Raw genomic sequence first — 25,609 nt, forward strand, 5'->3', positions numbered from 1 at the left:
TACAGTTTTAATCCATCTGCTGGTGGGGAAGGCAATAAGCAAACTATCTGCAAGAAATGATGCTAAGTGCTCTGAGAGAGTAGGTAAGAGGCTATAAAGCCCTGGTGTGAAAGTGGGTATCTGGGAGGGTTTCCCAGAGGAGGTGATGCAGTCAGTTCTTAATAGGAAAAGACAGTGACAAGGAAAAAAAAAGGAAGGAAGGAAGAAAAAGAAGAAATGGAAAAAACAGTGACTAGATTCTGGTATCTCTTCCATCCTATTGATAGGAAAAGAACGATGGTAAAGTGTTAAGATTCAAGTCTTAAAGTCTAAAGACAACTTCTAGGGAGTTACCTGGCAGTCCAGTGGTTAGGACTTGACACTTTCACTGCTCTGGACACAGGTTCGATCCCTGATCGGGAAACTAGGATCCTGCAAGCAGCCTGACCGAAAAAAAAAAAAAAAAAAAAAGACAATTTCTAGTCCTGCCTCCTCTTCTTAACAAACTGTGAGACCTTAGGTGAGTCAGTTAATCTTCCCAGACCCTGTTTCCTTGTCTACAAAATGGGCATATCTGCTCTGTCAATCTCAAAACAGTAAGAGATCAAACATGACAAAATGTATGTTAAAGTACTTTGTAAACTATAAATGAGGGAGGGATTGTCTCCATGGATGAGGAAATGACAGTGTAGAGAGGTGAAGTGTCCTGTCTAACACTAGAGAGCAGGAAGAAGGGAGTGTTGGGGGAGTAAGGGTGGGCGGGGCAGGTACCCCTCAATCCTCTGTCCTCAGCTTCTGCCTGCACTCCCCCTCATCTCACCAGCAGAATTCCCCACAAGTGGATGGGGGCAGGGCCCGAAAAGGCCCCCTAGCAACCTATTAAAAGATTTACCTTAAGAATCTTTTAAGGTTTTTATGAACTTTTTCACAATGATGGGAGGTACATGAGAACTCCTCCCTTTCCCCTTCTTTTAATGAATTAGCATCTACCCAAACTCAGTGTTTAAAGTTACATAAGCATCATTCAGATCTTCTGTACTAGCTTTCACTTTGGAAAAACTGCATTTCCTTTAAAAGTGTTATATAAAAAGGTTTTATGTATGTATGTGTAGGAACAGAAGAACAGGTGCACGTGAGCACTGTTAAGGCACACAGGCGCTTATGCATCACAAGCTCATCTGTCCGCATGGGGAGCAAGTTTAAGATGTGACCTGCTTGGCCGGCAACCCCCAGTGAGGCCTGGTACATATTGGGCAATGGGAACTACAGCAGGAAGGCCATCAGCTGCCCCAGCCTCCCAGGGGCCAGAGAAATCCTGATCTTCCAGAGAGTTTCTTCCTTGGCAGCCTAAGTTTCATTCATCATAAACTATGGGGGTTGGAGGTAGCTCAGAAGTCACCCAGTGCAATCTCACTGGACATCACTCTCCCCAGCCTTGACCTGAACAGCTCCATTCCTCCCAAGGCGCCCATGTCACCTGTGGATAGCTGTAGCTCACTGGAAAAGACCTGATATTGAACTGAAATTTGCCTTTCTGGAGTTTCCACTTCTTGGGAACAAATGTATATCCCTCACCCACTATCTTGAGTCCAGGAGTCACAGCCAGCAGGAGAGTGCCTGGGCCCTAAAACCACGGAGGGAGGGCAGTAAGGGTCCACAGAGATGATACTTTAAGCTTAGAGACTTCTATCCATCTAAACTGAGACTGGTACTGTGGGGGAGGGGGAGCGAAGCGCCCAGGGGTGGATTGAGAGGAGGGGGAGAAGGGAAGAAGCCTTAAATAGGAGTAAGTGAAAGGCTTTGAGCAAAGCTGGCTCCTTAGGTCTCATTTGTTGTGTGAGAGTCAGACCATCCCGAGGTCAGTTCCAGCTCTGATATTCTTAAAGTCCTCGGCCTACTCACACACCACGCACACCACACGTATCCCTTTCTGGTTTCGATGGTTGTACTCTTACGTGAAACGAAGGGGCCACAATTCGAGCGCCAAGCAGGAAGTAAAACAACTGCCCGAAGCCTCTCTCTCATCCTGGTCCGACCTGACTTATGCCTGGAGGCTTGCTTGGCTACCCGAAGGGCGCAACCATTCCACCGTAAGCGGGTAGAGATACCCAGACAAGAACACCCCGGTACAGAGGAGGGAAACGTGAGCTTTGGAGTGTCCTTTTAAGTAGTTGGGAAGGGGGTGTGGCCGAGGAGACTGGGAGGCCGCAGCCCGACGAGGGGGGAGTGGCCCGGGGCGTGGCCTTAACGACTGGAATGTTGTTGGGTCCCCGCACCGCATAGTAAGGAGGGGCCCCGCCCCTTTTCTCGGAGAGGGCCAATCGGAATGCCGGAGCGGTTTCAAGTCTCCCCCGCCAGCCAGCCCGCCCGCCACCCCACCCCCCTCGGGGATTCGCTTTTTCCGTAACAAAACTGCAAAGCTCCGGATGTTCCGCAGCCCCGGCGGCTCACAGGTGGAGGGGCCCGGGGCCTAGGACTGTGCCCCGAAGCGGGAAGCGCCTGCAGGCTGTAGAGAGGCCGGGACCGGAGCCTGGAGGCGCGCGGGGGTGGGCGCTGCAGCCGCGGGTTGTTTATCTGGAGTACGGAGGGGAGGGGGGAGCCTGGAAACCGCCCCGTGTCCCATTTCCTCCTCTTGTTTTCGCTCCGGATTCTCCATGTTGGACCCAAACTGAGGAGCCCGGAGCTGCCGCCGGGGGATCGGGGCTGGGGGCACCCGGGAGAGCCGTTACCCGGCTCGCCCGCTCTCCATACAGGCCGCCTCCCTTCCCGGCCCAGGGAGGGAACAAGAGCCGGGATGTGAACAGCAGTGGGAGTCGGAGTCTCGGGAACCGGAGCCTGAGCCGGAGCGGGCCCCCGCCCAGGCCCCCCAGCCCAGCCCAGCCCAGCCTGTGCGCCCGCGCGTCCTCCCGCCCAGCCAGCCCGGGCCCGCGGGATTGTTAGATGGAACACGGCTCCATCATCACCCAGGCGCGGAGGGAAGACGCCCTGGTGCTCACCAAGCAAGGTAGGGGCAACAACTTCCCAAAACTTTGCGTCGCCCCCAGGCGGGGAGGGGGCTAGCACAGCTCCGAACCCGAGTCTCGGCCCCTGACCTCCCGGGGCTCAGAGTGGGCGATTCCGACCGGATCCCCTACTCCATCCGCCCCTGCGTCCTGGTGCGCACTCACACCCGGGAGAGGGCTGCGCCGGGGCCCGGGCTCCCTGCGCCCTAGGGGGAGGGGCGTCGTCCGCGCAGCTGTCACCCCTTCCTGCACCCCCTCTCCGGGCAGAGAGACTAAGGGGTGAGCGCTCGAAGCGCGAGTCTACTCGCGTCTATCCTCTCCAGAGTTAGGGGGTGGGGTCGTCACTTTTCCCGCACTGGAGCGCGCGGCTGCCCCAGGACTACAAGGACTGGGGAGGGGAGGAAAAAGAGGGGGTCCCGGCCGACCTCGGGCTAGAATGGAGCCGGGACTGGAGTCCAGCATTTCCCAGCCCCACCCCCCAGCCCCTCACCCCCGCCAAAGCTCGGGGTTGCTCAGGCAGCGGGCGGTGACGGCGTCCGGCGGGACTTGGGACCAAGTTCACCGCCCGGAGGCGGGGGCGGCCGCGGTGGGGGAGGGGCTGAGCCCTGGCTGACCGGACCTGGTCCGCCCGCGGCCCTTTGCTGGGCCAGGGACCTCGGCTCGCGGGGCTCTCCCCGGGCGGTCTCCTGCCGCTTTCGCTGAGCAAACAAGCGCGACCCCAAGGCCCGACCGAAGCCCCTCCCTGCCCCGGTGCGCTTCCCCCGGGCCGCAGCCACACACACAGAGCCGCGTTTGTTTAGCTCGAGAACGGTGTCCCTGGTTACATAATTCGCCGGATGGCATCAAACCCGGCGTGTTTCTGAATCGCGCTGCGAAAAAGTGCGAGTTCTCGGTGGGCATCGGCTAGCGGCCCCTGTCTTCCTGCGGGTCGCGGGGAGATACGAGGGGGGGTCTCGGGCCCTCTCTGGGTGTCGGTTTGGGGGCTGGAGCGTGATTGGGCCGAGGCCCTTCCTAGGGACGGGGAAGGTGGGGGTCCGAGGGTGGGATCTTTGAGTTTGGTCCTGGAGAAGGCCCCGAAACTCTCTCCCCCTCCCCCACGTTCCTCATCAGGCCTTGAGGAATGTGTCTGGAAGAGCGGACAGAATTTCCGCGGGGAATAAAGACTAGTCTTTTTTTTTTTTCTGGAGAACTTCCCAGACTCGGGCCACCTGGCCTGGGGAGGCTGGGGAGCTCACGCTCTTGGGACCAAATTCGGAGCGTCCCTGCTCATCCCTCGATCCCCCAGAACAGGGCAAAAAAGGCCCAGTGCCTTGTGAGGGGCCAGCCCTGGGGCCTCGGTGTAGCCCCACAGCTCCCTGTTAGGCAACATTAGTCAGCAGATCACTTATTTCGGGGGTTCCTGGTCCCAAGGAGCACCCCCAACTTGCCTAGAGGCTAAAAAGCTGGGCCGGTGGTTTCACCATTCCCTAATTCCCTTGGTGGAATGCTGGGGGGCGGGAAGTAGTGCGTGCTTCCTGCATCTGCTGGCCCTATTTAAATAAGCCTTGCCTACTCAGATCCCAAAGCCCCTGACTCCCTGCTCTCCTGGCCACATCACTAACCAGGCTGCAGCTTCACCCCTCCCCTGGCTGCTCAGCTGTGCTGAGGCTGAAGTGGGGAGGCTTTCTGTTTTATAACTTCACTCCTGACTCTTCTGCTCTCTTCCCAACCTCCTCTGAGAAAAAGACTCCCAAGTGCTAGCCAAAAATGAAGAAACGTGTGGATGGAGGATTCCAGAGGGGGCAGTGTTGATGAGAAGGGGAAGAACTACCCTGAACCCACTCTGGTCCTCCCCTCCTGTAGGGGCTCAGGAGGGTGCCCTCCCAGGGAGAGGACCACACCAGGAGTGGGAGAAGGCTGGACTGCTGAAGAGACAGCTTACCAGTAAAAGCTGGAAGTTTTATCCACCAGGGCAAGTGGTGGGGAAGAGAATAGATAGCAGCAGAGCAAGCAGCTGTCTTCTTGACAGTTTTTAGTTGCTGATGTCGGTTGAATTTTTAGAGTTACGATTTTCATTTTTGTGTGTGTGGTTTATCCTTCAAACTTACCCCTGGAGGAATCTGAATCCTCAAGCTGGCAGCTTGGGGGTCTCTCTCCCCTGTAATTTGACTGCATTCCAGAGAAGACATGATTTCTTCCTGAACTGCTTGGGCAAACGGCAACCAGCAAGCCAACTTTCTGATTCCTTCATCCTTTACAAACAAATCCTGCATCTTAAAAAAAAAAAAAGTGGGGGTGGGGAGCAGATGTTTTCTCTCTCTCTAAGAGTTTGGCCCTCTCTCCTCTCCAGTGTCCTATCTCTACGCTTCTGCCTCCCTTTGGAAATATGGGGAAGGAGTACAGACCCAGTTTTATTAATCAGTAAATTTCCAGAAAAATACTAACGGCTCCTAGCTTGGGTGGTTTTTTAGTGAAGTTGTTTGCTGGATGGTTTTTTCCCTCTTCTTCTTCTTTAGCATTCTGCTCTCAGAGCTTTAAGGCTGGCTGGGTGTTGATGATTCAAAAGTAATTACAGTAGGGGAAGTAGAACAAAGTTGCTGAAAGCATTGATGATGAAAGGACCCAAATTGGACCATCTCCCCAGACAGATGGGTGAAATGGCTCGCTGGTACAGCAAGGATAGGGCTGTGTGGCATATCAAAAGTGAAAAAGGAAAGTTAGTATCCCTGGTCCAGCAAGGCTAGGGCTGTGTGGCATATCAAAAGTGAAAAAGGAAAGTTAGTATCCCTGGTCCAGCAAGGCTAGGGCTGTGTGGAGTATCAAAAGTGAAAAAGGAAAGTTAGTATCACTTTGGTTAGAAAAGCACCATTTATGGCAGCCATTGAGGATGTCTCCCCATTGCTGCGAGACTGTACCTTGGGCTTCGAGGTTAGATGGGGGGAAGCCAAGGACATAGGTTAGCTTATAACCTCCTGGGGTGAATTGCGAGGGTGGGGCAACCTCTTCCAGAGCTTGAGTGACTGACAACCCTTCTGTGGGAGCTGGGACTGCTTCTGTTTTGTTTTGTGGGACCTAATGCCCCTTCTTTTCAGACAGTTGATGGTAATGCTTTGAATTGTCTTCTCACATGTCTTAGCAGCAGGTTCTGGTAACTGACCATCCCTAAGAGTTAGGATTGAGGCAGGTTTTTCTGACTCTTGCTTCCTCCCTACAAGGGAGAAATTCTGCCTTATTCGCTCATGTAAAAGCTCAGACACCTTTCACTGTAGTTGTAGCTAGGCCCTTAACTTGAAAAGTTTGGCTTTCTTCCTCAGCTGGCTGGGTGAGCGTCCAGGGTGTGTGTTTACAGCTGGCTCCTCCCGCCCCACGGGTTCCTCTCCCATCCTGGCCCAGCTTCAGCCTTGGCTTCTTTGTGGCCACCGAGCCTCACTCCTGTGTCTCCTTTGGAGTTGTTGCCCCACCTTGGAGTGGGGTGGGGGCCTGGGTGGTGACTGACACTTGTGTTTGTTCCCTGCCAAAGCAGCCCAGGGGAGCCCTGCTAACTCAGCAACAATGATTGTAAATGCCCGCCATCCTGGGCTGGGAGTTTGTAGTTCTGCTGCTGAGTCTGACTTGGACAGTTTGCGGTGGAGCTGGACTCGGGGATTGCTGTGAAAACCCCTCCAGAGATGGCAGAGGTGGTCGTGTCCCTGACTCCTGTCTCCTCCCTCTCAACTATAGGGGTCTTCAGCTGAATAGAAGAGAGGTCCCTTTTCATCCTCTCAGTGGAACCTTCCAAATCCCTTATGATCACAGACTTTGTTAAAATGATAAATAGAAGTAAGTTGATGCACCCAACCTTTCTGTGAAGAGTTAATACATGTGTTCATTACTTAGCAAGAGAAAGACAGTATGTATTTATATGTAAGTATATGTCCCTTCCCCTTCTCAACTTTTCTTCCTCCTAGCTTTTGGGTAGGTTGAGCTATTGTCTTACATTCTCATCTTGTCTCTTGGAATGGAGAGGGGATTGGGGAGGGGAGGGTAGAAGGCAGGGGCAGCAGTTAAAGTGTTCGGGAGAATTGCTGGGGAGCAGAATTGGTTGCTTCTGGCCTGGGTGCAGATCCCTGCTTTCCCTGTTTACAGTGAGACTTGACAAACCACTTCCCTGTTCTTAGCGACTTAGTGACTTTTCTGTAAAATGGAAGTATTGGTCTCTACACATATGTAATCCCTGGTACTTAGAAGATGATTGAAAAATGTTAACATCCTTCTCTTTTAGACAGCTAGACTGCCACTCCAGTGTTCCTCCATTCCCTGAAGGACACAATACAAGCACCAAAATAATCATATGGGTTTTATTGTTAAAGACAGGTGGCTGAGGGTCAGAGAGAACACTAATGTGGGAGCTTAAGCCTTCTGGGAGGATCATAGCCTTGCTGCACAGACCCCCTCTCTGCCCCTGTGACACTGGATGGGATTTTATGCAAGTAGATTGTGCCTTGGGCCTTTTGCTCTTTCTGGAGCCCAGGCATCTGGGGTGGGAGGAGGCCGGGCAGCCACACACCTCCTATGTAGAGTCCCTGAAGTCTAAATCTTCTGAACAGTTGCTCAGTCCCTCAGAAGTGGGTACAGTGAAGACCTGAGACAACTGTATGCTACGTTCTTACGGTCTACATTCGCTAAGAGTTAAAGAACCCGGTGAGATTCATACACACACACACATATATATATATATGTATATATATGTATTTTTTTTTTTTTTTTTTTTAGGAAATTCTGGTAACAAGGAGAGAAAAAGAAACTGGGGTTTTGAAGAGAAATAGATGTTCCAGAGCTGTGTCTTTGTTTCTGTGTTTTTGGAGTGAACCTTGAGAAAGCACAGACAGCCTTAAAGTGCTTCTCACCCTGTCTCAGGCTGGCCAGCTCAGGAAGCACGGCTTTAACTCATTTGTCCTGGGGACATGGGATTGGGTGTGGCCCTGTCTGAACTCCCTCCCTCTTCTGTAGAGGAGGAACAGTTCCCAACTGAGATGCAGATGAGTTTATTATCATGCACGTTTTAGGAATGAACTAGTAGAAATCAAAGTGGAGAATGTGATTTAGCAGTGGAAGCCTCTCTGTACCAGAGGCCGAGCAGAACAGAGTACCTTTGTCTGGCCAAGTGCCCAGCCCTTCAGGTCTTAGTGTGTCTGAACCAGGTCTGTTATGGCAGAATGGGTACTCCAGCAAGCACATGGCCTCCTGGGCAGGAGTTACAGGCATGTTCTGTTTTATTCCTCAGCTATTCTAGGGGTTAGCCTTAAACCTGATCTCTCAGCAGACCTGCTGACAGCTCCTTTTCTTTCCCAGGTGATCCTCGTCGTCCTCTCCTACCCTACCCCCATCCCAAATCAGACTTTGCTCTTACTCCCTTTTTATTCAATACCTCTTTTCATCCTTTTGCATTCTGTAGAATTTCTCTTTCCCACCCACATAGATCTCAGGGAACAAATGGGGCCCCAAACCCAATGAGAGCCAAGCAGATTCATGAGAAGGCTCAGAGCGTGTACCACAGATGTTTAGAAGTGTCTCCTGGGTCCGCCGAGGGGGCTCGGGCCTCCTTCTCAGGAACAGGGGCCTATAGTAAGAGATGGCAGGCTTGGGTCTTTTGACTCTGTGATAGAATAGAGCAAGTACCCCTAGAAAGGAAAATGAGGCTCTGGGGTGCAAGTCCCCTGAAGCCTGCAGAGACACTGAGGCAGTGGGATGTAGTAGGGAAAGGGGCCTTGGGTTCTCTAACTGAATCACCCTCTGGTCCTGGAAGGGTTAGTCAAGGACCACTGGCAGCCTTTAGACATTGGCTCTTAGCCAGTGACACACATCAGACTCTCCTGTGACACTTACTAAAAATACAACCTCCACCTGGGTCCTACAGAATCAGAGCATGAGCAGGTGGGCCGGGCATACGTGTGTTCCAAGTGCTCCCTGTGAGTCTGACAGGTGTCCCTGGAGGAAAGCCAGGTGAGTGCAGCAGTGGCCCAACTGCCTGTTTAGCCTTGAGCATGAAGAGTCCCTGGAGGGGTCCAGTTTTGCTGTTAACCACCCTGTGGCTCCTAAAGGGGGGGTCTGAAAGTTTTCTGAGTGTAAATGGACAGAGTCACGGTCCTCCCTCACCAGTAATGATCACAGATGATAGAGAGCACTTACTGTGGGGCAGGAACTGCCCCAGCCTTTTATATCTAGTATCTTACTTAAGCCCCGCAGTGACCTTGTGAGGTAGGAATGATCCTGTCTGGACAGGTAAGGAAATCCTCTGTCGAGAAACCAAGCACCCTGTCCATGGGAACATAGCCAATTTGGGGTAGCTAGGACTGACTGAGTCAAGCCTAACCCTGACCCACACAGCCTCCTCTCAGCATTGTGCAGGCCACCTCTCAAGGTACCTGTTCAAGATTCAGGTGACCTGAAGCCACCTTGTAAGGGACCATGCAGCCTGGCCCTTTCCTGATTGGCCTTCAAGCAGACAACCCAGGGTGGTTGTGCCTTAGGCAGGCCCACAAGGCTGTTTGAGTGGCTGAGGTGGGGCAGGCGCCAGGTTTCCTGATGTCCAGCTTAGCGCTGTCAGTGGACATAACAAGACTGGTGGGTTGGTCCACGTGCAGCTGGGCTGTGGGGGTAGCGGGTGAGTGACCCTGTAGGTGGGACAGACTCCCTGGCAGACTCCTTCCAGTTCGTTTGCAGGGGCCAGCCACGAGAGGAAGGAAGGAAGGAAATGGTTGGCCACCCTCAACTAGAGAGAGAGAGAGTGTGTGTGTGTGTGTGTATGCTTGGTTTTTGTGGAGTCTTGGAAAACGCCATTTCCCAAGATTGGCCCTGCCATGACCTCTATGTGACCTCTGGAATGGTAAGAAACCTCTGTGGTCTCTTTCAATGTGGCCGTTTGAGATTGAGACTGAGATAAGGGTATGAAAATGCTTTGTGCTGAAGGCAAGCAGCTGAATTTAGGAGTGTTTTACTAGGCTCAGGACACACCCAGACCCACTTGTAATCCGCACAGCTCTGTGAACTGGGTAGCGTTAGTCTTCCCCTTTTACAGAGGGAGAAACTGAGCCCTGAGGCCACACACCTTGTGTGCAGCAAAGCCAGAATTGAAGCCCAAGTCTGTGACACCTGTGTCATCACCCTGTTGTCCACTGGTCAGAGGAGAGATGGTCGAGTCCCTTGCTGTATCTTGGGCCTTCGATCTTTTTCCATCTCACTCTCATGCATGTGTCACCTAGAACAGGCTCCATAGCTGGAGAGAGAGGAGACACTAAGTTCTTCAGGTCTTCACCAAACCAGAAATCAGGCAGAGCACTGAGACGGGTGGAAACAGCCGCTAAGAGGATGTTATTGTCCTGCTGGGAGGTTTCTTTTAGCCCCTAACCTCCCACAGGGGTTTGCTTAGTACCTCCTTAGGGGAAGAGGAAGGCTCAAGGTGGGAGGGGATGGCTTCGAGTACCCCCTCTGGCCTAGCAGATGCTGCACACAGTGGAAGAGGGGCAGGGGCCAGCCTGTGGGTTCTCCTGGGTGGCATCTCGTGTCTGTCCCTGCTGCTGTGGTGGACCATCCGGTCACTTCCTGACATCCACCCAGAGCACCCTGGTATGGGCTGTCTGGGCCTGCTCTTGATGCACCTATGAGGAGATGCTATGCTCCAGGGCCTGTTGTTTCTCCTGGGAACCCCAGCCTGTTTCTAAAATATGTTAGAGCTGTCCGGAAGGGTGTTTTGCCAATAACTCTTGTAAAGGCTGACTCTGAAATTGACCCAGTTATCTTGGTCTTGTTTCAGAAGTTGCCAGGAATCCCTTGCTTCCAGGACTGAGTCGTCCTTGAGGGAAGGGCCCTGAAGTTGTGGCCCCATGTTGTGATCAGTGACAAGACTGCCGAAGGGGGCCGGGGAAAAGCAGACGAGGTTGCCGGTGACCGGGTACCCTGCTCCCACCCCACGGTGGCCTGAAGGACCCAGGACTGAAAGAAGTCCTCCTTCCTTAGAGGAGAGGGAGAGGCAGGGAGCCCTTCTGCCCTGGCAAGAGCTACTGAAGGCATCTGTGTAGGCAGGACAGCCCTGCTGCTGGCCGCAGGGATGGCGCTCCTACAGAACACGCTGGCACAAGCCAAACAGCACGGCTACAACTTTCTGAAAGTCGGAACCGTCAGCTTCTCCACTGCTCTTTGGAACGAGGGACCTGGCGCTGAGCGGGGAGGGGCCCCGCCTGCCTTGCCGCCTGAAGAGAGCAGTGTCCGCGGTCGGCCCGCGTTTCCAGCCTTTCCTGTGTGGGGGATGTCGAGGCACCTCTCACCTGGCTCCCCTGCTGGCTCGCCTGATGGTCCAAGAGCCCTTCCGTCCACCTGGCGCTTCCAGGCCTCTCCTCGGCCAAGGCACGGATGCCCCGTGCTGGGGACCCGGGAGGACTCCGCTCCACGGGGAGCCCCAATCAGATGCGTCTTGGCCTCAGGTCCCAGGCAGCTGGCCAGGAAAGGCCGGAAACGCTCCACACATGCTCCTTCCTCCAAACGCTGAGGGGAGGGAGGCCCCTCTGAGAGGCCATTTTATAGTCATAGCCAGGCGGCATCCTTTGCTGTGGGGGGATGAGAGATGGTGGCGAGAGAAGTACTTTTGAGGGGTGAACCAAGAAAGCATCCTTCTGCATGAATGGGCTTGTTAAAACCCGACAGCCCAAAAGCTTGCCTTCTGCCGAATCCCAGGCGGGTATGTGAGGAGTTCCTTTGCTGGGACACGAAGCTGTGTTGTTGGCAACGGCGATATCTGAGCCTGACCTTCAGAAGGAGGTTAAAAATAGTGTTGTCCTGGCAAAGCCCTTCTCCATCTGTGTGTGTGTGTGTGTGTGTGTGTGTGTATACACGCACGCATGTTTGTGCACTAGCTTCTTAAGAGGCAGAGGCAAATAGCATCCCCACCTGGTGCTTCTCTGGGGCAGACATGGTGGACACAAGGGGTGAGGCCATTCTTTGTCTCAAGTGGAATGGCTTCACCTGCTTTCCTGTTACTTGCTGATGCCAGCGAGGGAATTTGCAACTGGAAAACAACTTTTGTAGTGAACTGGGGAGAAGGTATGGGGTGATTTTGACTTTTTGAAGCCTGCTCAGGATCAGAGTTTCTCTGACACCTTTCTTGCTTTCTGTTCTAGAGCTTCAACCACGTGCTGGGGTGGGGGTGCCATGGGGTTGCCAAGGTGCAGTCGTTTTCCCCTTAGATAACGTGTTAAAACCAGCATGGATTTAGGTTTATTCCGCATGGTGCGCTACTGTGCTTTGTAAGTTTTATCTGTCCTCACAGTCAGGAGTGGTCTTGTTATCGAAGTTGACAGATAAGGAAGCTAAGGCTCAAAGAAGCGGTGTGGCTGAGTTGGTAACTGGCAGGGCCTGGACCCCAGCCCTGGTGGTCCTGGGGCGGGGGGGGGGGGGGGGGGGGGGGGGGGGGGGGGCAATGCCTCCCCGTCGCCCTTTCTCTTCACATCCTGCCTCAGTAGGAAGCCTTGCAGCAGTGAGTTGAAGGAGTGTCCTGGCCTCCCTTTTCTCAGCAACCTGCACACTTTATTCTTAAGCCAGAGGTCCCCCCATTAGGTCAGTGCTGGTCCTTTCTGACGTTCAGCCTCAGACCAGAGGTTCGGAACGGGGGGCGCAGGCACACATCAGTAATGGAGCTCTGTGGTACCCACTGGAGTCCTGCCCTCCCTCTCTGGCAAAACTGTGTGCTGTGAGATCCACACCACCCCTCCCCCCCCCCCCCCCCCCCCCCACCCCCTCCCCCGGCCTGTACACCCGCTGGTGCCAGGGCTCCTCTCCTGGGGAGCGGTTGCAGTCCCTGGCTGGTTGAAAGGAGTCCTGTGACAGGCTCTTTGACACAAGGCTCAGATCCCACCTTGGGTGTTTCCCCTCAACACTCAACACAGAGGATCTCTGACCAGAGGTCCTGGCTCCAGCTTCTCCCTGCCCCCATTGTCCTCTTGATCTCCCAGAGCTGTCTGCCAGTCAGAGTATGTGCTAGGCTGGGGTAGGGGTGAAGGGAGCCTTGGAATGGAATCCCAAAGCCTTGTACTGTTTTACCCCGAACCCTTTTCAGAGACTGCCCACAAGGGCAGCAAAGAAGGGGGCCAAAACCCAAACTGATCCTTGACCAGTCCAGCCTAAAGAGGAAAAGAGCAAACACTCTAAAGGAGATCTTGAGAGTGCCCCACTGCTTCCCACTTGTTGCAGGAATAAATGCTCACGAAGCCCGAGCTGTTGGGGACCCGACAGAGTAGCTAAGAGCCCTGACTCTGGATTCAGGTGGATCTGGGTTCACACCCTTGCTCTGCTATCCTGCTCCCTGTGTAACCTCAAGCAGGTTGCTTAGCCTCTGTGCTTCAGTTAACCTTCTATAAAACGGGGGATTAAGGCCTATAGATGGGTTTGTAGTGAGGATTAAATGAAATAATAATGTCAGGTATCTTATCCTGGGCCTGACACATCATTGGTGCTCAGTAAACATGACTGAGGCCCAGAAGGACCGAGTGGCTTGTCTCAGGTGCTCAGCTCTTCAGTCTACCCACCTCTCCTCATAAGGGAGCTTGTTTCTAACTCTTGTGGGCCAGTTGCACAGAAGGCTTCCACAGGTCCTGGCTCTGTCGAGCTGACCAAGGCCCTGGAGGCCCCAGAGTCACTCACTCAGCCAGAGTTGCTGAGCACCAGCTACTTAGAAGCTGGAGGCCATTGCAGGCCCCATCGGGAGGCAGCCATGTTAGGGGGAGGCGGAAGAGGCCCTGCTGGATTCTCAGTGGCTTGTTTGTAAAGGTAAGGAGGATGGACAGCCTGGAGAAGGATTGAGGGAAGTGGGGCCCCAGAGGTGGAGGGGTGGTGAGGGGCTTCTGGGGCGCTGACCTTGCTGTCATGGGTCTGGGGTCCCCTCCCGAGGCTCCAAGGCTCTGTGCTCTGCTCCGAGTGCCTGCCCTTGGGGTCAAGGCATTCGTGGTCTCTGAGGCCCAGGGGCTGCCTGGTCACATTGTGTTTTTGAGGAGACCCTCATCCCCTGCAGAGTCTGAACCAAGCTGAGGCGCCCCCAGCCCTTCCTCACAAACTCCTTCTGAGGCTGAAGCGCTCCTGCCTGTTGGGCCTCCCACAGTGGGAACCAGTGAGGCCTCTCCGTGGCCCCAGCCAGCTGCCCTTTTCACCCCCGCTGCCTCCCAGGATTACTCAGCCTTCACAGCGTCTGTCACTAAGATCCTGAGTGCGTTCTTGACGGCCTCTCTTCAGGAAGGGCTTGGGCTGTGTGGCCTTTTAAGAAAGGCTTGGTGCCCAGGTTAAGCCTCTGATTGTGGTTCTGTGTGAAGAAACCATAAGCCAGAGGAAAAGCGATGGTTCAGCTTTGGTCTTAGAGCTTTGTGTCAGCGTCTGTTTGAGTCTCTGGGCTTGGTATTGAACGTGGGCTATATAGACAGGTGGAGAAACTGTCCTTTCCCTCTGATTTCTGCATAGATTATTCAGAGTAGGAAAAAGTCCGAGGAACCTCTTACCTTGTGGCCTTTAAGTACTGGTCTCTGCTCACAGGTTTGTCTCCTGGACGCAGGAGCCTTGGGCAAGGTCTCCAATGCAGCTTCTTCCTTCAGACCAGGATCCCCAGTCTCTGGAAATCCTGCTTTTTCCACCAGGGCCAGGAGCTCAAGAGTGATATCCAGGTTTTTAGGCTCATCTCTGGGAAGCCTGAACATGTTCTGAAAGGTTATAAGTGGTCATACCAGTGTCAGGGGATCTGCCTGATCCAGGGAGGGGAGAGGGCTAGACTGGACTGACTGGTGCCCGACCTCAGCCTCTCTGTTGAGCCAGAGCTGAGTCAGTTGTTCCGGGGCGGTGCTGACTGCCACTTGACTGATGGTCAGCAGCCATTTCCTCATCCTTGGTCCCAGGGATAGAGTTTGGTTTTCCCTCCTCTCCAGGGGCTCAGGCAGCCCAGGAACTGGGTGTTAAATGTCTCTCCATCACTTCTATAGGAGCAGCCTCTAAGCAGGTGCAGCACACCCTCTGAGGACTGAGCAGAGGGAGCTTGGCCTTGCTGGGATGGCGGTTTGGGTACCACCTTGCCTCCCCTTTCCCTTCTTAAACCCAACAGCACATGGAACGTTGTCCTCAGTGCTACATTCTGTTTGTCCCCTACCCTCGCCAGAGATGGAGGTGTTTCCGGTGCTTATTTTCCTGCATTGGAGTTTGCCTTAAGCCTTAAAGTGGAGTGGGGTGGCTTTCATTCCACGGCCATCTCCTGCCCTGGACCCAGGAGAGCAGGCCTGTGGCCAAGGACCATTCTGGAGCAGTGGTGCAGTGCCACCTCCTGGCCACAGTACACATCCTGGCTTCCTACTCTGGCTCCACAGTTGCTGGAACAGTTCATCTAAAAAGGAACTTGAGAAAGGTTTTCCAAAGTCTGATTCTGGTTGATCCTATAATACCTATAGCTTTTTGTATCAGCTTGACCTTTCTGGGGCTGCTTTACCAAGCCTCTGATTAAGATGGCTTTGTATTTCCAAAGCCCAAATTGTCAAGGCAGGACTTGGCAGTTACAGCCTAGAAGCAGGGACATAACCCAGAACCCAGCGCTGGATGCATGTATCCCAAGAGAGTGACCTTCTTGTGGTCTTGGAGGAGAAGGAGTGGTAAGGAAAGTGGCTGGAATGTGGGAAGGACACAGGTGTGTGAACAAAGCATGTAGGTTCTTCTTGAGACTGAAGCCGTTCTGCTTTCTAGTCTCGGCTTAGTGCTGCCAACTGATTGGGCATTGAAAGAAGCTGATCCAGGACAGGACAGGAGCTCTGCTAACTTGAAGGGGTCTAGCTCACTCCCTTCTATAGAATTGGTAGTCTTCTGGAAACTGGTGGTAGGGAGGATTTTTGGTTTTGTGAATTCATCTTGAGGGTTCCCTTAGTGTGCTGTTGCCAAAGTGGATTCTGTACCTGGCCCATCTTTCAGTGCCCCTCCCCCGCCTGTGCAATTAAGAGCAAGTTTTATGCAGCTCATTTCCCAAACCAGGGACTGGGGATTCCTGTTTCTACTTTACAGAGATGTTGGAATAAACACGTACATTTCACTGTTGACTGTGGTTGGTTGTTCACCTGGCCCGTGCCGTGTGCCCCAGTGGAGCTTATAGACTAGAGGGAATCCAGCGCGGGAAGTGGGCATCCGTGGATGTCCTGTCGCTAACGCCTCTGTCATTCCCTCCTTTCTAGGCCTGGTGTCCAAGTCCTCTCCTAAGAAGCCACGTGGCCGTAACATCTTCAAGGCCCTTTTCTGCTGTTTTCGTGCCCAGCATGTTGGCCAGTCAACCTCCTCCACTGAGCTCTCCCCCTACAAGGAGGAACCCAACACCATTGCTAAGGTAGCTGGATCCAAGGTGGTGTGATGCCAGCAAGGATGAGACTGCCATGGGCGAGTAAGGGTCACGGTAACCATAGCAAGAGGGCAAGCCAGCCTTGCCTGCATCAGAAGATCTCTGGCCCAGAGGAGGCCCTTCCTCTGTCCTTCCCATCGTGGGCCATCTTCTTCCTGTTGATTCCCATCTGTGGTGTGGGCCACCTGGATGTCCTTGTGGTTTCTGAGGGCCCCTGTAATCCAGATCCTTCCAAGTTCCTGGAACTGTCCAACACACTTTGCATATGTTGTCTCATATGACCCATAGCAGCCTTGCAAAGAGACTCAAGGATTTCAGCTCACAGACATGAAAACTGAAACCCAGAGTGTATATGTTAGCCCCTGAAGAGTTATTGGTTAGTAAATGATAGTATCAAGGTTTGAACTAAAATCTCTCTGGCTGTAAGTCCTGTGACTGTTGTTTTTATTTTTAACTAAGCAAAGATAACCTCCAAGTTATCTTTCAGGGAACTTTTAGGGAACCAAGGAACTGAAATTCTGTCACATTTCTTGGTAACTCCTTGCAGCACTCTGAGCTGTACCTGTTAGAGACATTTGGAAATATATAGGGTGTCTTTGATTCCCATAATTACCAGAAGATACATCTGGCATCTCAGAGGTGGGGATAGAAATTATTTTTTCCCCCTAGGCCATTGGTATTTCTTTCTGAACCATCAAAGTTTTAGCTGTCCTTCCTCTCTTTCAAAGCCAGGCTATAGACATGAACTTCACTGTCCGAAACAGGGAAATGGTTAAATGAAGTACAAGGTGACAGTATTAACTGAACTGTTCACGACAATGTGGAAGTGTTGAGTTGCAACATTAAGTCAAAAAACAGAAAGCAAAATTATGTGTCATGAGGGGGAAAGACTGCTAAAGCAAGCTAGAAGGAAATGCAGTAAAATGCCGACATTGTTTCTCTAAGTGCTAGGACTTTCATTTTTCTTCAGGGTTTCCATTAAGATCACTTACTTGCTACAACCATAACATTTTTATTATTAGCCAAAGGCAGGAAAAACACTTCTGATCTCTCTGCACTCTATCTCCCTTCACATTTTAGGACCGCAGTGTGGGTTCACATCGGCTTACTTGTGTTTTGTAGGGGTTCAGCGCGTGCACACACACCCCCGCCATCTGTGCCCCCACGGAGAACATAGGAAAAAGACAGGTTCTCAAAGAAAAGGCTGGTTTCTGGACTAAGCAAGAGGCTAAGCCTCTGTAGTAAGGGGTCCTGATTTGGATTCTGGCTCTGTGCAGTTGGCGTCAGCTGCGTCAGTTCCCTGTTCCTCTAAGAGGCAATGGTAGCCGAGCTCAGGGACACTGCCTTCTCCATCCTTCATCAGGTCTAGTGCGGAAGGGAGACTTCGGCCCCTTTCCTGCCCAGCTCTGAAGGAAAGTCACTTCTGTTATGTCAGGGGGCTTCAGGGGGCTGGGATCTCGGGGAGAAGATTCCCCTGCAGGGCTGAGTGGGCTTCAGACGGCCAGGAAAGGCACTAGTGGCTGGCACTGACTGCCTCCTTTTCTCCCGTAGTCGGATCTGCTCCAGTGCCTCCAGTACCAGTTTTATCAGGTATGTGACTCTGCAGGGCGTCTACTCAGAAGCCCCGAGACCCAGTGAGCCCTGCTAACCTCCTGTGGCGATGTCCTGAGTCCTTGTAGCGTGCTGGCTAGCTCCCCACCTGGGAAGCTGTTTGTCCCAGACATTTGCTGAAGGCCCGCTATGTGCAAGGCCTTGGATTTTGGAGGGAGCAGCTGGCCTTCAGCCTGTGGAGCTGACCACCAGCGCTGGCCTCCGTCTCTAGTATCTGGATCACTTCACGGTCCCCGGGGAGGCTGGAGCAGGGAGTCGGTCTCTACTCTTTCTCCTTTTGGTCTTCTGGTGTCACCTCTCTCGGGCTGAAGTGGGGGGCATCTTCCATCTCCTCAACGGGCCTAGCTCCTCCCAGAGTTCTGTTGAGGGACATTAATCTTGGTGGCAGATACAGCACCTTGGCTCTGGTTTTAGATTCCAGGGACCTGCTTGCTCCCAGAGGTGACAGAGGAAGATCAGGGAAGAATCTGCGTGGTCATTGACTTGGATGAAACCCTTGTGCATAGCTCCTTTAAGGTAACGTGACCTGTGGAGCCCTTCCTCCCCCGTCTCGGGCTGTCCTGGGAACCTGACTCAGGTGCCATGAATTGGCCTAAAGGTGATGCTGGAAGAGTGAATAGAGACAGGAGGGCCGGCCTCTGGGATTTGGCCACACTGGCATCGCAGATACCTGGAGACCACTCCAGAGAATGTTGAGCAGGAGCTCCTGCTCTCTCTCGTCACTGCCAACAGGCTGCATCTGCCTCTTGTGGCATAGGAGCCACCAGGGCTCTGTATAGGACAGGCCCAAAAGAAGGCTACGGGCCATGAGTCAGCCTTGGGCCCTGTCCCTGTCTGTTTTATCAGGCCCAGAGACTCTCAGTTCAGGTAGAATTTACAGGTGGTAGTAGGTAGAAAAACCAGAAGGGATATTGCAGCCTGTACTGGGGTGAGAGCCACTTAGTGGGGCGGCAGGAGCTTCTTAGAGCCTCTGAGATCTGACCCTCCCTTCTCCTCCCAGGGGACAGGCCTTGGCCAGGACTGGGGTGTGGCTGGGCTTCTTGTCTCTTCTCATGAGCTGACTCATTAACTCCTCTGCCTTTCAGCCAATCAACAACGCTGACTTCATAGTGCCTGTAGAGATCGAAGGGACCACTCACCAGGTAAGTACTGCCAGGCCCAGGGCCCCAGGGTCCTCCGTATCTCACGGCTGTGTTCCATCAGTTGATCCTTTCCTGTAACTTCAGTCTCTCCATCTTTATTGGTACCTTGCACACTCAGGGCTTTCTCATCTTAAAAAATTCAGCCCCCCAGTCGCCTCAAGGTGCCATTTTTATTCTCTTCGCAGCCAAACTTTTTAAAAACAAGTATTGTTTAATAACAGTAATAGCTATCATTTACTTACCTGCCCTGCCCCTACTGAATGTGACCAGCACTGTTAATGCTTTATTACATTTTCTCTGATCTGAAGAGTTGGTGTGTCTGCCTGTTACAGGCAAGGAAGCCAGTACTGGCTGTTTCCTTTCCTTCCCTGCCCACCCATTCCATCTAGCTGGTGAATTTTCTTCCTTCCCAGCTCAGGCATCTCCTCCTCTGTATCTCTCTATGCAGCTCCCTCCCCTTGGGTCCTTTCACGGGATTCTGTCACAATAAATGCTCAGTACACATCTATCTAAAAACACTTGATTCTAAGTAAGAGCAGACTCTGGCTCTGTATAACCGGCTCAGTCCAAGGTTAAGGATCGGTGGTATTGATAATCAAACAGAAGAGTTACTTGTAGGGAAATGGGACTTGAGGCTCTCATGGATGGTCATCGCTCTCCTATGTATTAAAAGTTCTCTTTGTCCCAAGGCCCTCCTCCCAGCTGAGGTGCTCCGCCAGGCCTAGCGCCAGATTCTGCGTGGCAGCCCTTTACAGTCTGCTTGGGGGCTTCCCTGGTGGCTCAGATGGGAAAGAATCAGCCCACAGTGCAGGAGACCCTGGTTCAACCCATGGGTTGGGAAGATCCTCTGGAGAAGGGAACAGCAACCCACCCCAGTATTCTTGGCTGGAGAATCCCCATGGATAGAAGAGCCTGATGGGCTGCAAGTCCATGGGGTTGCAAAGAGTCGGACACAACTGAGCAATACACTTGAGTATATAGAGGTGTATAAAACTCAGAGAGAAGACAAAGGCATATCTTCAGAGAGACAAATAAACACAGTGAACTCCTGGCTAACAAGGAGAGACGTGAATAATGGAAAAGGGATGAGATTTAAATGATTGGGGGGTGGGGGTGGTAATGGGGTATCTATGTGCAGAAGTTGGGTTTTCAGCAGAATGGTGAGAGGATGCCAAGCTTGATGAGTAACCAGGAAGAAGAGAGGACCTGTTAAAGGGTAAAGAAACGGCAGGTGAGAGGAGGCCCAGTTGTGGCTACCTGGAGCCCAGGGTTCCTGCTGCAGAGCTGGGAGGGGTCTGGTGAGTGATGGCCAGTCCAGGACACCTCCAGGAGGAAGAGTCACAGAGGCACATGCTCTTGAGCAGGGAGAGACGTGGGTAAAAAGAACTTTGAAGGGATGGTTCTAGGAGCACCTACGTAGGCTGGATGAGAGGAGCACACCTGGATGGGGGCAGGCACACAGCAGACCCACGAGGGACACGCACCCAGGGAAGCTTTCTGGCCATGATGTGCAAGATGATGACAGGTGACACGAGGGGTGGGGTGGCTGGCAGGAGCAAGCACAAAATGGGTGGGAGTCACTAGGGCAAGATGCTTCGGGGTGTTGGATCTGTGGTCACGGGAGAGGAACAGGCCACTTTTCCCCTGGTGCCTTTCAGAGAAGCCCTGCAAGGGAGGGCTTGAGGTTTTAGGAAAGATCTGCAACCTTGCCTGATGGGGACCTGGACTGACTGTCCTGCCAGAACCAAGGATAGAAACTCCTGCCGAGGCTGTGGCTGGATTCAAGTAATCCAGGATAGGCTGTTTCCATCCGTGAGGCCTATTCTTGATTACTTGTTTCTGGAGGCAGCTGATGGTTCGCCGCTGGAAAGAGATGGCTCCTGGGACCTGAGGTGTTTTTGTTTGTTTTTGAGCTGGGTCAAGGTTGGGACCACCGAGCCAGCAGGAGCTTGGTGAGGAGGTGATGCTGGTGCCCCGGTCGGTGGGGCAGAAGGCTGCTGGCCAAATGGCCCAGAGGCGGGGCTGTGGGAATGTGGACTGAGCCAGTCTCCTACTTGCGCAAGTGGTGATGGGGCCTGACGCAGCATAGCTTCCCCCACACAGGGTCACCTCCAGCAATCTGCTCTGCTTCTCCTCAGGTATACGTGCTCAAGAGGCCATACGTGGACGAGTTCCTGAGACGGATGGGGGAGCTCTTTGAATGTGTTCTCTTCACTGCCAGCCTGGCCAAGGTATTGGGGGCAGGAGGGGGGCAAAGGCCCGGGAGCAGGGGTGGCAGCTCCTTGCGGGTCTGCAGGAGGCCACGGGGAAACCAGGACCGCATCCACACAAAAAGCCTCCTCTCTCCTCCCAGTATGCTGACCCCGTGACGGATCTGCTGGACCGGTGTGGGGTGTTCCGGGCTCGCCTATTTCGTGAGTCCTGTGTGTTCCACCAGGGCTGCTACGTCAAGGACCTCAGCCGCCTGGGAAGGGACCTGAGGAAAACCCTCATTCTGGACAACTCGCCTGCTTCCTACATCTTCCACCCAGAGAATGCAGTGAGTGGTTCAGACACACCCACACAGCAGGGCTTGGCAGAGTCCCTGTCCTGAGAAGTAGCGGGGAGGAGAGGGAGGGTGGTGAGCTGTGGGGTTTACTGGAGGAGCACACCAGCCCAGGTGAATGGGCCAAGCTCCAGGGGGATCCGGGGCAGGGAGACTTAGGCCGCCCTCTCCCTCCCCAGGTGCCTGTGCAGTCTTGGTTTGACGACATGGCGGACACTGAGTTGCTTAACCTGATCCCAATCTTTGAGGAGCTGAGCGGAGCTGAGGATGTCTACACCAGCCTGGGGCAGCTGCGGGCCCCTTAGCCTTCCCTGCTGCCAAGCCACGGCCATCCCAGTAGGGGGCTTTCCTACACTGTGCCTTTATGATCAGCTTGACAGAGTGGAAGCTGGAGCATCTCACCAAATGAGGCCTGGAAATAGACGTGATTGGAAGGAGCATTAGGACAGGTTAGATGCCGAGTGGGCAAATATCAGACCAGTGATACCAGAACTCCCTACTCCCTGAGTTGGGTTCCTGAGATGTGAGTGAGAGAGAGAGAGAGAATGTGTGTGTGTGTGTGTCTTGCCGTGAACTGTGGCCCCAGGATAGAAGTGTTTCAGGTTGGGGGAGAAACTGAAGGATCAAGAGTCTCATCGAGTTAGTCTCTCTCCTCTCCCTTCACCCTGAGAGCCACCGAGCTCCAGGCATGAAGACTGTTGAAGGCTCCATTGCCAAAGCTATGGCCTTTCCTCAGTGTTGTAAGGTTTATGCCAAGGAGAGAGTAGGGTCAGGGGCTGCCTTTGGGTGCCCCAGGCATGCGTCTTTCTGAAGCCTTTCTCTTGCCAGCTGCTGCAGACAGAGAAACGACATTTCTGGGAAGATGAAACTTGTTTCCAGAACTGGTAGGCCCAGTGGCCATCAAGTCCTGTGGCCCGACAGCTGCCCTTGCCTCCAGCTGAGTGCCTGACTCGGGTCCTGTCTGCATCTCCCCAAGGCCTGGGCACCAGGCCTGCCTTCCTCGCCGCCTAGCCATAGTCTTGAACCTGTGGGGAAGGAGGTCTTCTCCCTGCCCTGGAAGAGGACAGATAACGGATTTCCGTTCTTTTGACTCTGTTTTAAAATTCCCTTTCTAAATACAGTGTTGAGCTGTTTTGTTTCTGACAGAGCTGCAGTCCTGGGCCTGAGGTGAATGTGGGAGGCCTCGGGGGTGTGGGGATGGGTCCCCAAAGCATGAATGTGTGTGTCCCCTTGGCTTGTAGGGCAGCTGAGCTTGGGGCTGTCTCGGTCTGCCCTTCAGGGAATCTCTGCTGGTGCTGCCACAAGGACTTTGCTCCCAAGTCCGGGAAGGGCGCTCAGCGTCCCACCCTCCTGTTTCCTGGGCAGGGCTCTCTCCTCTCGTGTCTTCCCCAGGGCCTGGCCTGTGCCGAGTGTTTCATCCCTCCTGGCTGGCTGGCTGGCTGGCTGGCTGGCGCTTTTTCTCTCCAGAGCCTCAGGCACGCTTGCATTTCCTGGGCGGAGGGGCTGGGTGTTCTCTGCATTTAGTTTGCCAACGTAACACACGTGCGCCCTGCCAACAGTAACAGGTGTGAGTGAGCTCTGCACTCACCTGTGCTTTGCGAGTCTCTTTGCTTTCAAAGTTTCTTAATAGTGAAACGCTTTTTTAAAAAAGAAAGCCACAAAAAGGAAGTTTCCCCAGGATGGAAAACAAAAGAGGAAGAGCTGCTGTAATTGGGAGCACAAGGGGCCCCCCAAGGGGAGCCCCACCTCAGCATCACTGCCTTAACCTTGGCCTCCCCTCCCTCCTTCAGGTGGGAGCTCCTGTCACCCCACCCCCACCCCCATTTTCCCTGGAGGCAGGTGTCACCAAGCATTTGTAAGTTGCTTCAGGTGTGAGAACACTGCCCACTCAGGACCGCCCCCATTGTCCCTTCCGGTTCCCACACACTAGGCCAGTCTGAGGAGCTCACCAGGACCAGGCAGCGGAGCAGCAGCTTGGGCTTCTGGCTGCCCAGTTTCTTCCTCTGGCTTTGTGAGGCCTTGCCTTTCGCTTTGGTGTCGCATGAGTGGAGTAGGGCCCCCAAGGCGTGTGTGTTCTTTTCCCCAGAAGCATTTCCTGGTGGCTGTGGGATCCTGCTTCATGCAGGTGGGGAAAGAGGGCTCCAGGGCTGGCCAGGAACGACATCTCCTGAAGACAAGAAGGAGCTTCTGATTCCAAGCCCCTGGCCTAGGCCTCTCTCCTGGTATCACAGGGGGGCCTCTTCTAAGCCCCACTCAAAGGGTCAGACCTCTGGCCAGATCTGCCATGGGGTCCAGCCGAGCTTTTCTGACTAAACAAGCAATAAGAGGCTCTAGGCTGACCCAGTTTCAAGGACCCTTTCTGCCCTCCTTTGGGTCACCTGGTCTGCAGGAAGTGTCATTGCCACCCACCTTCCTGTTAGGCTTGTCTAAGTGTTCCAAGGGATCATGACCAGGGCCCAGGATGACCTGGTGGGATGCTTCTGCATGAAGAAGCCCAGCTCCGCAGGCCTGTCTCACCAGACCCCTGCCCCGCCCCTGTGGTTCCTTACCAGAAATGCCACACCCCCTCCCCTCCTTCCCTGGAAAGGTAGCTCAGCCAAATATAAGTCTAAGCAGGGTCTATCCGTTTGGACCAGAGCCAGCCTGAAGTCGTTATGTGATTTCTGGTCTCCAGTTTCAGTGTGTTAGGGACAAGAGATGATTGCAAAACTTGCTCCTTAGAGGAATCAGGCCAGACTCAACTTGGGAGGAGGGCAAGATTGCAAGGAGGAGCCAGTTCACCCCAGGATCTGTTTCAGGGTTTCCTACCAGCCCTTACTGTTTGAGGCTGGCCTTTGGGAAGCAATAGGCCACCAGGCCTGGCCAACCCCAGTTCAAGCCATGCCAGGAATCTGCCCACCTGCCAAGTTCAGTTCTTTTAAGGTGCCTCTTCAGGGACACAGCGTGTCTCTCTGATTGGGCTTCTAAATCAAAAGCCTGATGTTCGTGTCCCTCTCATAGGGGGAGCTTTGGACACAGGACCAGTGTGGAAGGGTCAGGTAAGGGTCTTCACTCTGCACATTGTAGAGGGGACCCTTTGCGGGCCCATGGTCCCTCACTAAAGAGGTTGAGGTAACTTGCCTTCAGTTAACCTGGGACCTTCTGTTTAATTCCCTCCCACCTCACAAAGATTTGGACCATTTTATAAATGTATAAATTCACCTCTGTTCACAGTGGCCCCTGAAGCTTCCCTGTGCTAACAGCATGGGAAGTCTAAAGGCAGTCATTCCCTGGGAAGTGGGTCCCGTTCTGTTTTGCAGCCCTACCTTGTTGCTGAGGAGGCCTCATTCAGTAAGGCAACTCCCCATCCCCCTCCAAGGTTGTCTTGCACCCCATGTCCCAGCCAGGTCAAGTGTCTACAGAAGGTAAACCTGTTTTCCCCTTTAGGTCTTCATTTGGTTATTGGTTACTGTTGTCCCTCAGTTGCCTTTTTTGTAAAATGAGGTTTTAGTTTTGTCTTAAAAAAAACACCAGTAAATACTTGCATTCAAGCCGGGGAGGGGAGGCAGAGGTCTGGCCCCCTGCCGCATTCTCTTTAATGCTGTGGGGCATGCCCCTGGAGCAGACTCTAGTCTTTGGGGCCCTGAGCTTCTTTGCTTGTAGTCATCTCAGATTTGACCTGTCTGTTATGCCGCCCAACCCCCTTCAAGACGCCATCTGGAGGGTCAGGGAGGTCTGCCTCCCACTGTGACTGGGCTCTGGGGTTCTGACCACCTTGCTTACAAGTCCATAATTTGATAAATTTGTTGTATTCAAAAACTTGAAATGTAGGATGCCATTAAATGTCTGTTTATATTTTTGAAATATTTGTATTACTTACAATTAATGAATAAAAGTGGGTTTAAAAAACCCATCCATGAATGGTGCTGTCTCCTGCCCCTGCTGTTGTTCATTCGGAACTTACCCCCCAACCCCTTCTTCCCTCAAAACCCCT

At 53.3% G+C, this 25,609-nt stretch overlaps 1 protein-coding gene and 1 non-coding gene across 3 annotated transcripts; both read left to right on the top strand.

The window, feature by feature from the left end:
- The first annotated feature begins 2,633 nt into the window (after positions 1–2,633).
- On the top strand, positions 2,634–25,536 carry CTDSP2 (CTD small phosphatase 2). Of its 2 annotated transcripts, XR_001039255.5 has the most exons (9): positions 2,634–2,983; positions 16,178–16,326; positions 17,890–17,928; positions 18,364–18,465; positions 19,035–19,091; positions 21,230–21,322; positions 21,445–21,630; positions 21,816–22,085; positions 22,465–25,536. XR_001039255.5 is itself a non-coding variant. In XM_004006512.6 (8 exons), exons 1-8 carry the CDS (start codon positions 2,920–2,922, stop codon positions 21,939–21,941), a joined length of 816 nt encoding a protein of 271 aa, XP_004006561.1. In that variant the 5' UTR covers positions 2,634–2,919; the 3' UTR covers positions 21,942–25,536. The 2 variants fall into 2 exon arrangements, 1 of the variants encoding a protein (XP_004006561.1); XM_004006512.6 differs by having other exon boundaries at positions 21,816–25,536.
- On the top strand, positions 20,859–20,942 carry MIR26A (microRNA mir-26a). Its single transcript, NR_107965.2, is given in 1 exon segment — positions 20,859–20,942. It is a non-coding gene; the product is annotated as a microRNA mir-26a (primary transcript).
- Positions 25,537–25,609: the final 73 nt, after the last annotated feature.

Source organism: Ovis aries, chromosome 3 (genome assembly GCF_016772045.2).
Source record: "Ovis aries strain OAR_USU_Benz2616 breed Rambouillet chromosome 3, ARS-UI_Ramb_v3.0, whole genome shotgun sequence".
Lineage (NCBI taxonomy): Eukaryota > Metazoa > Chordata > Mammalia > Artiodactyla > Bovidae > Ovis > Ovis aries.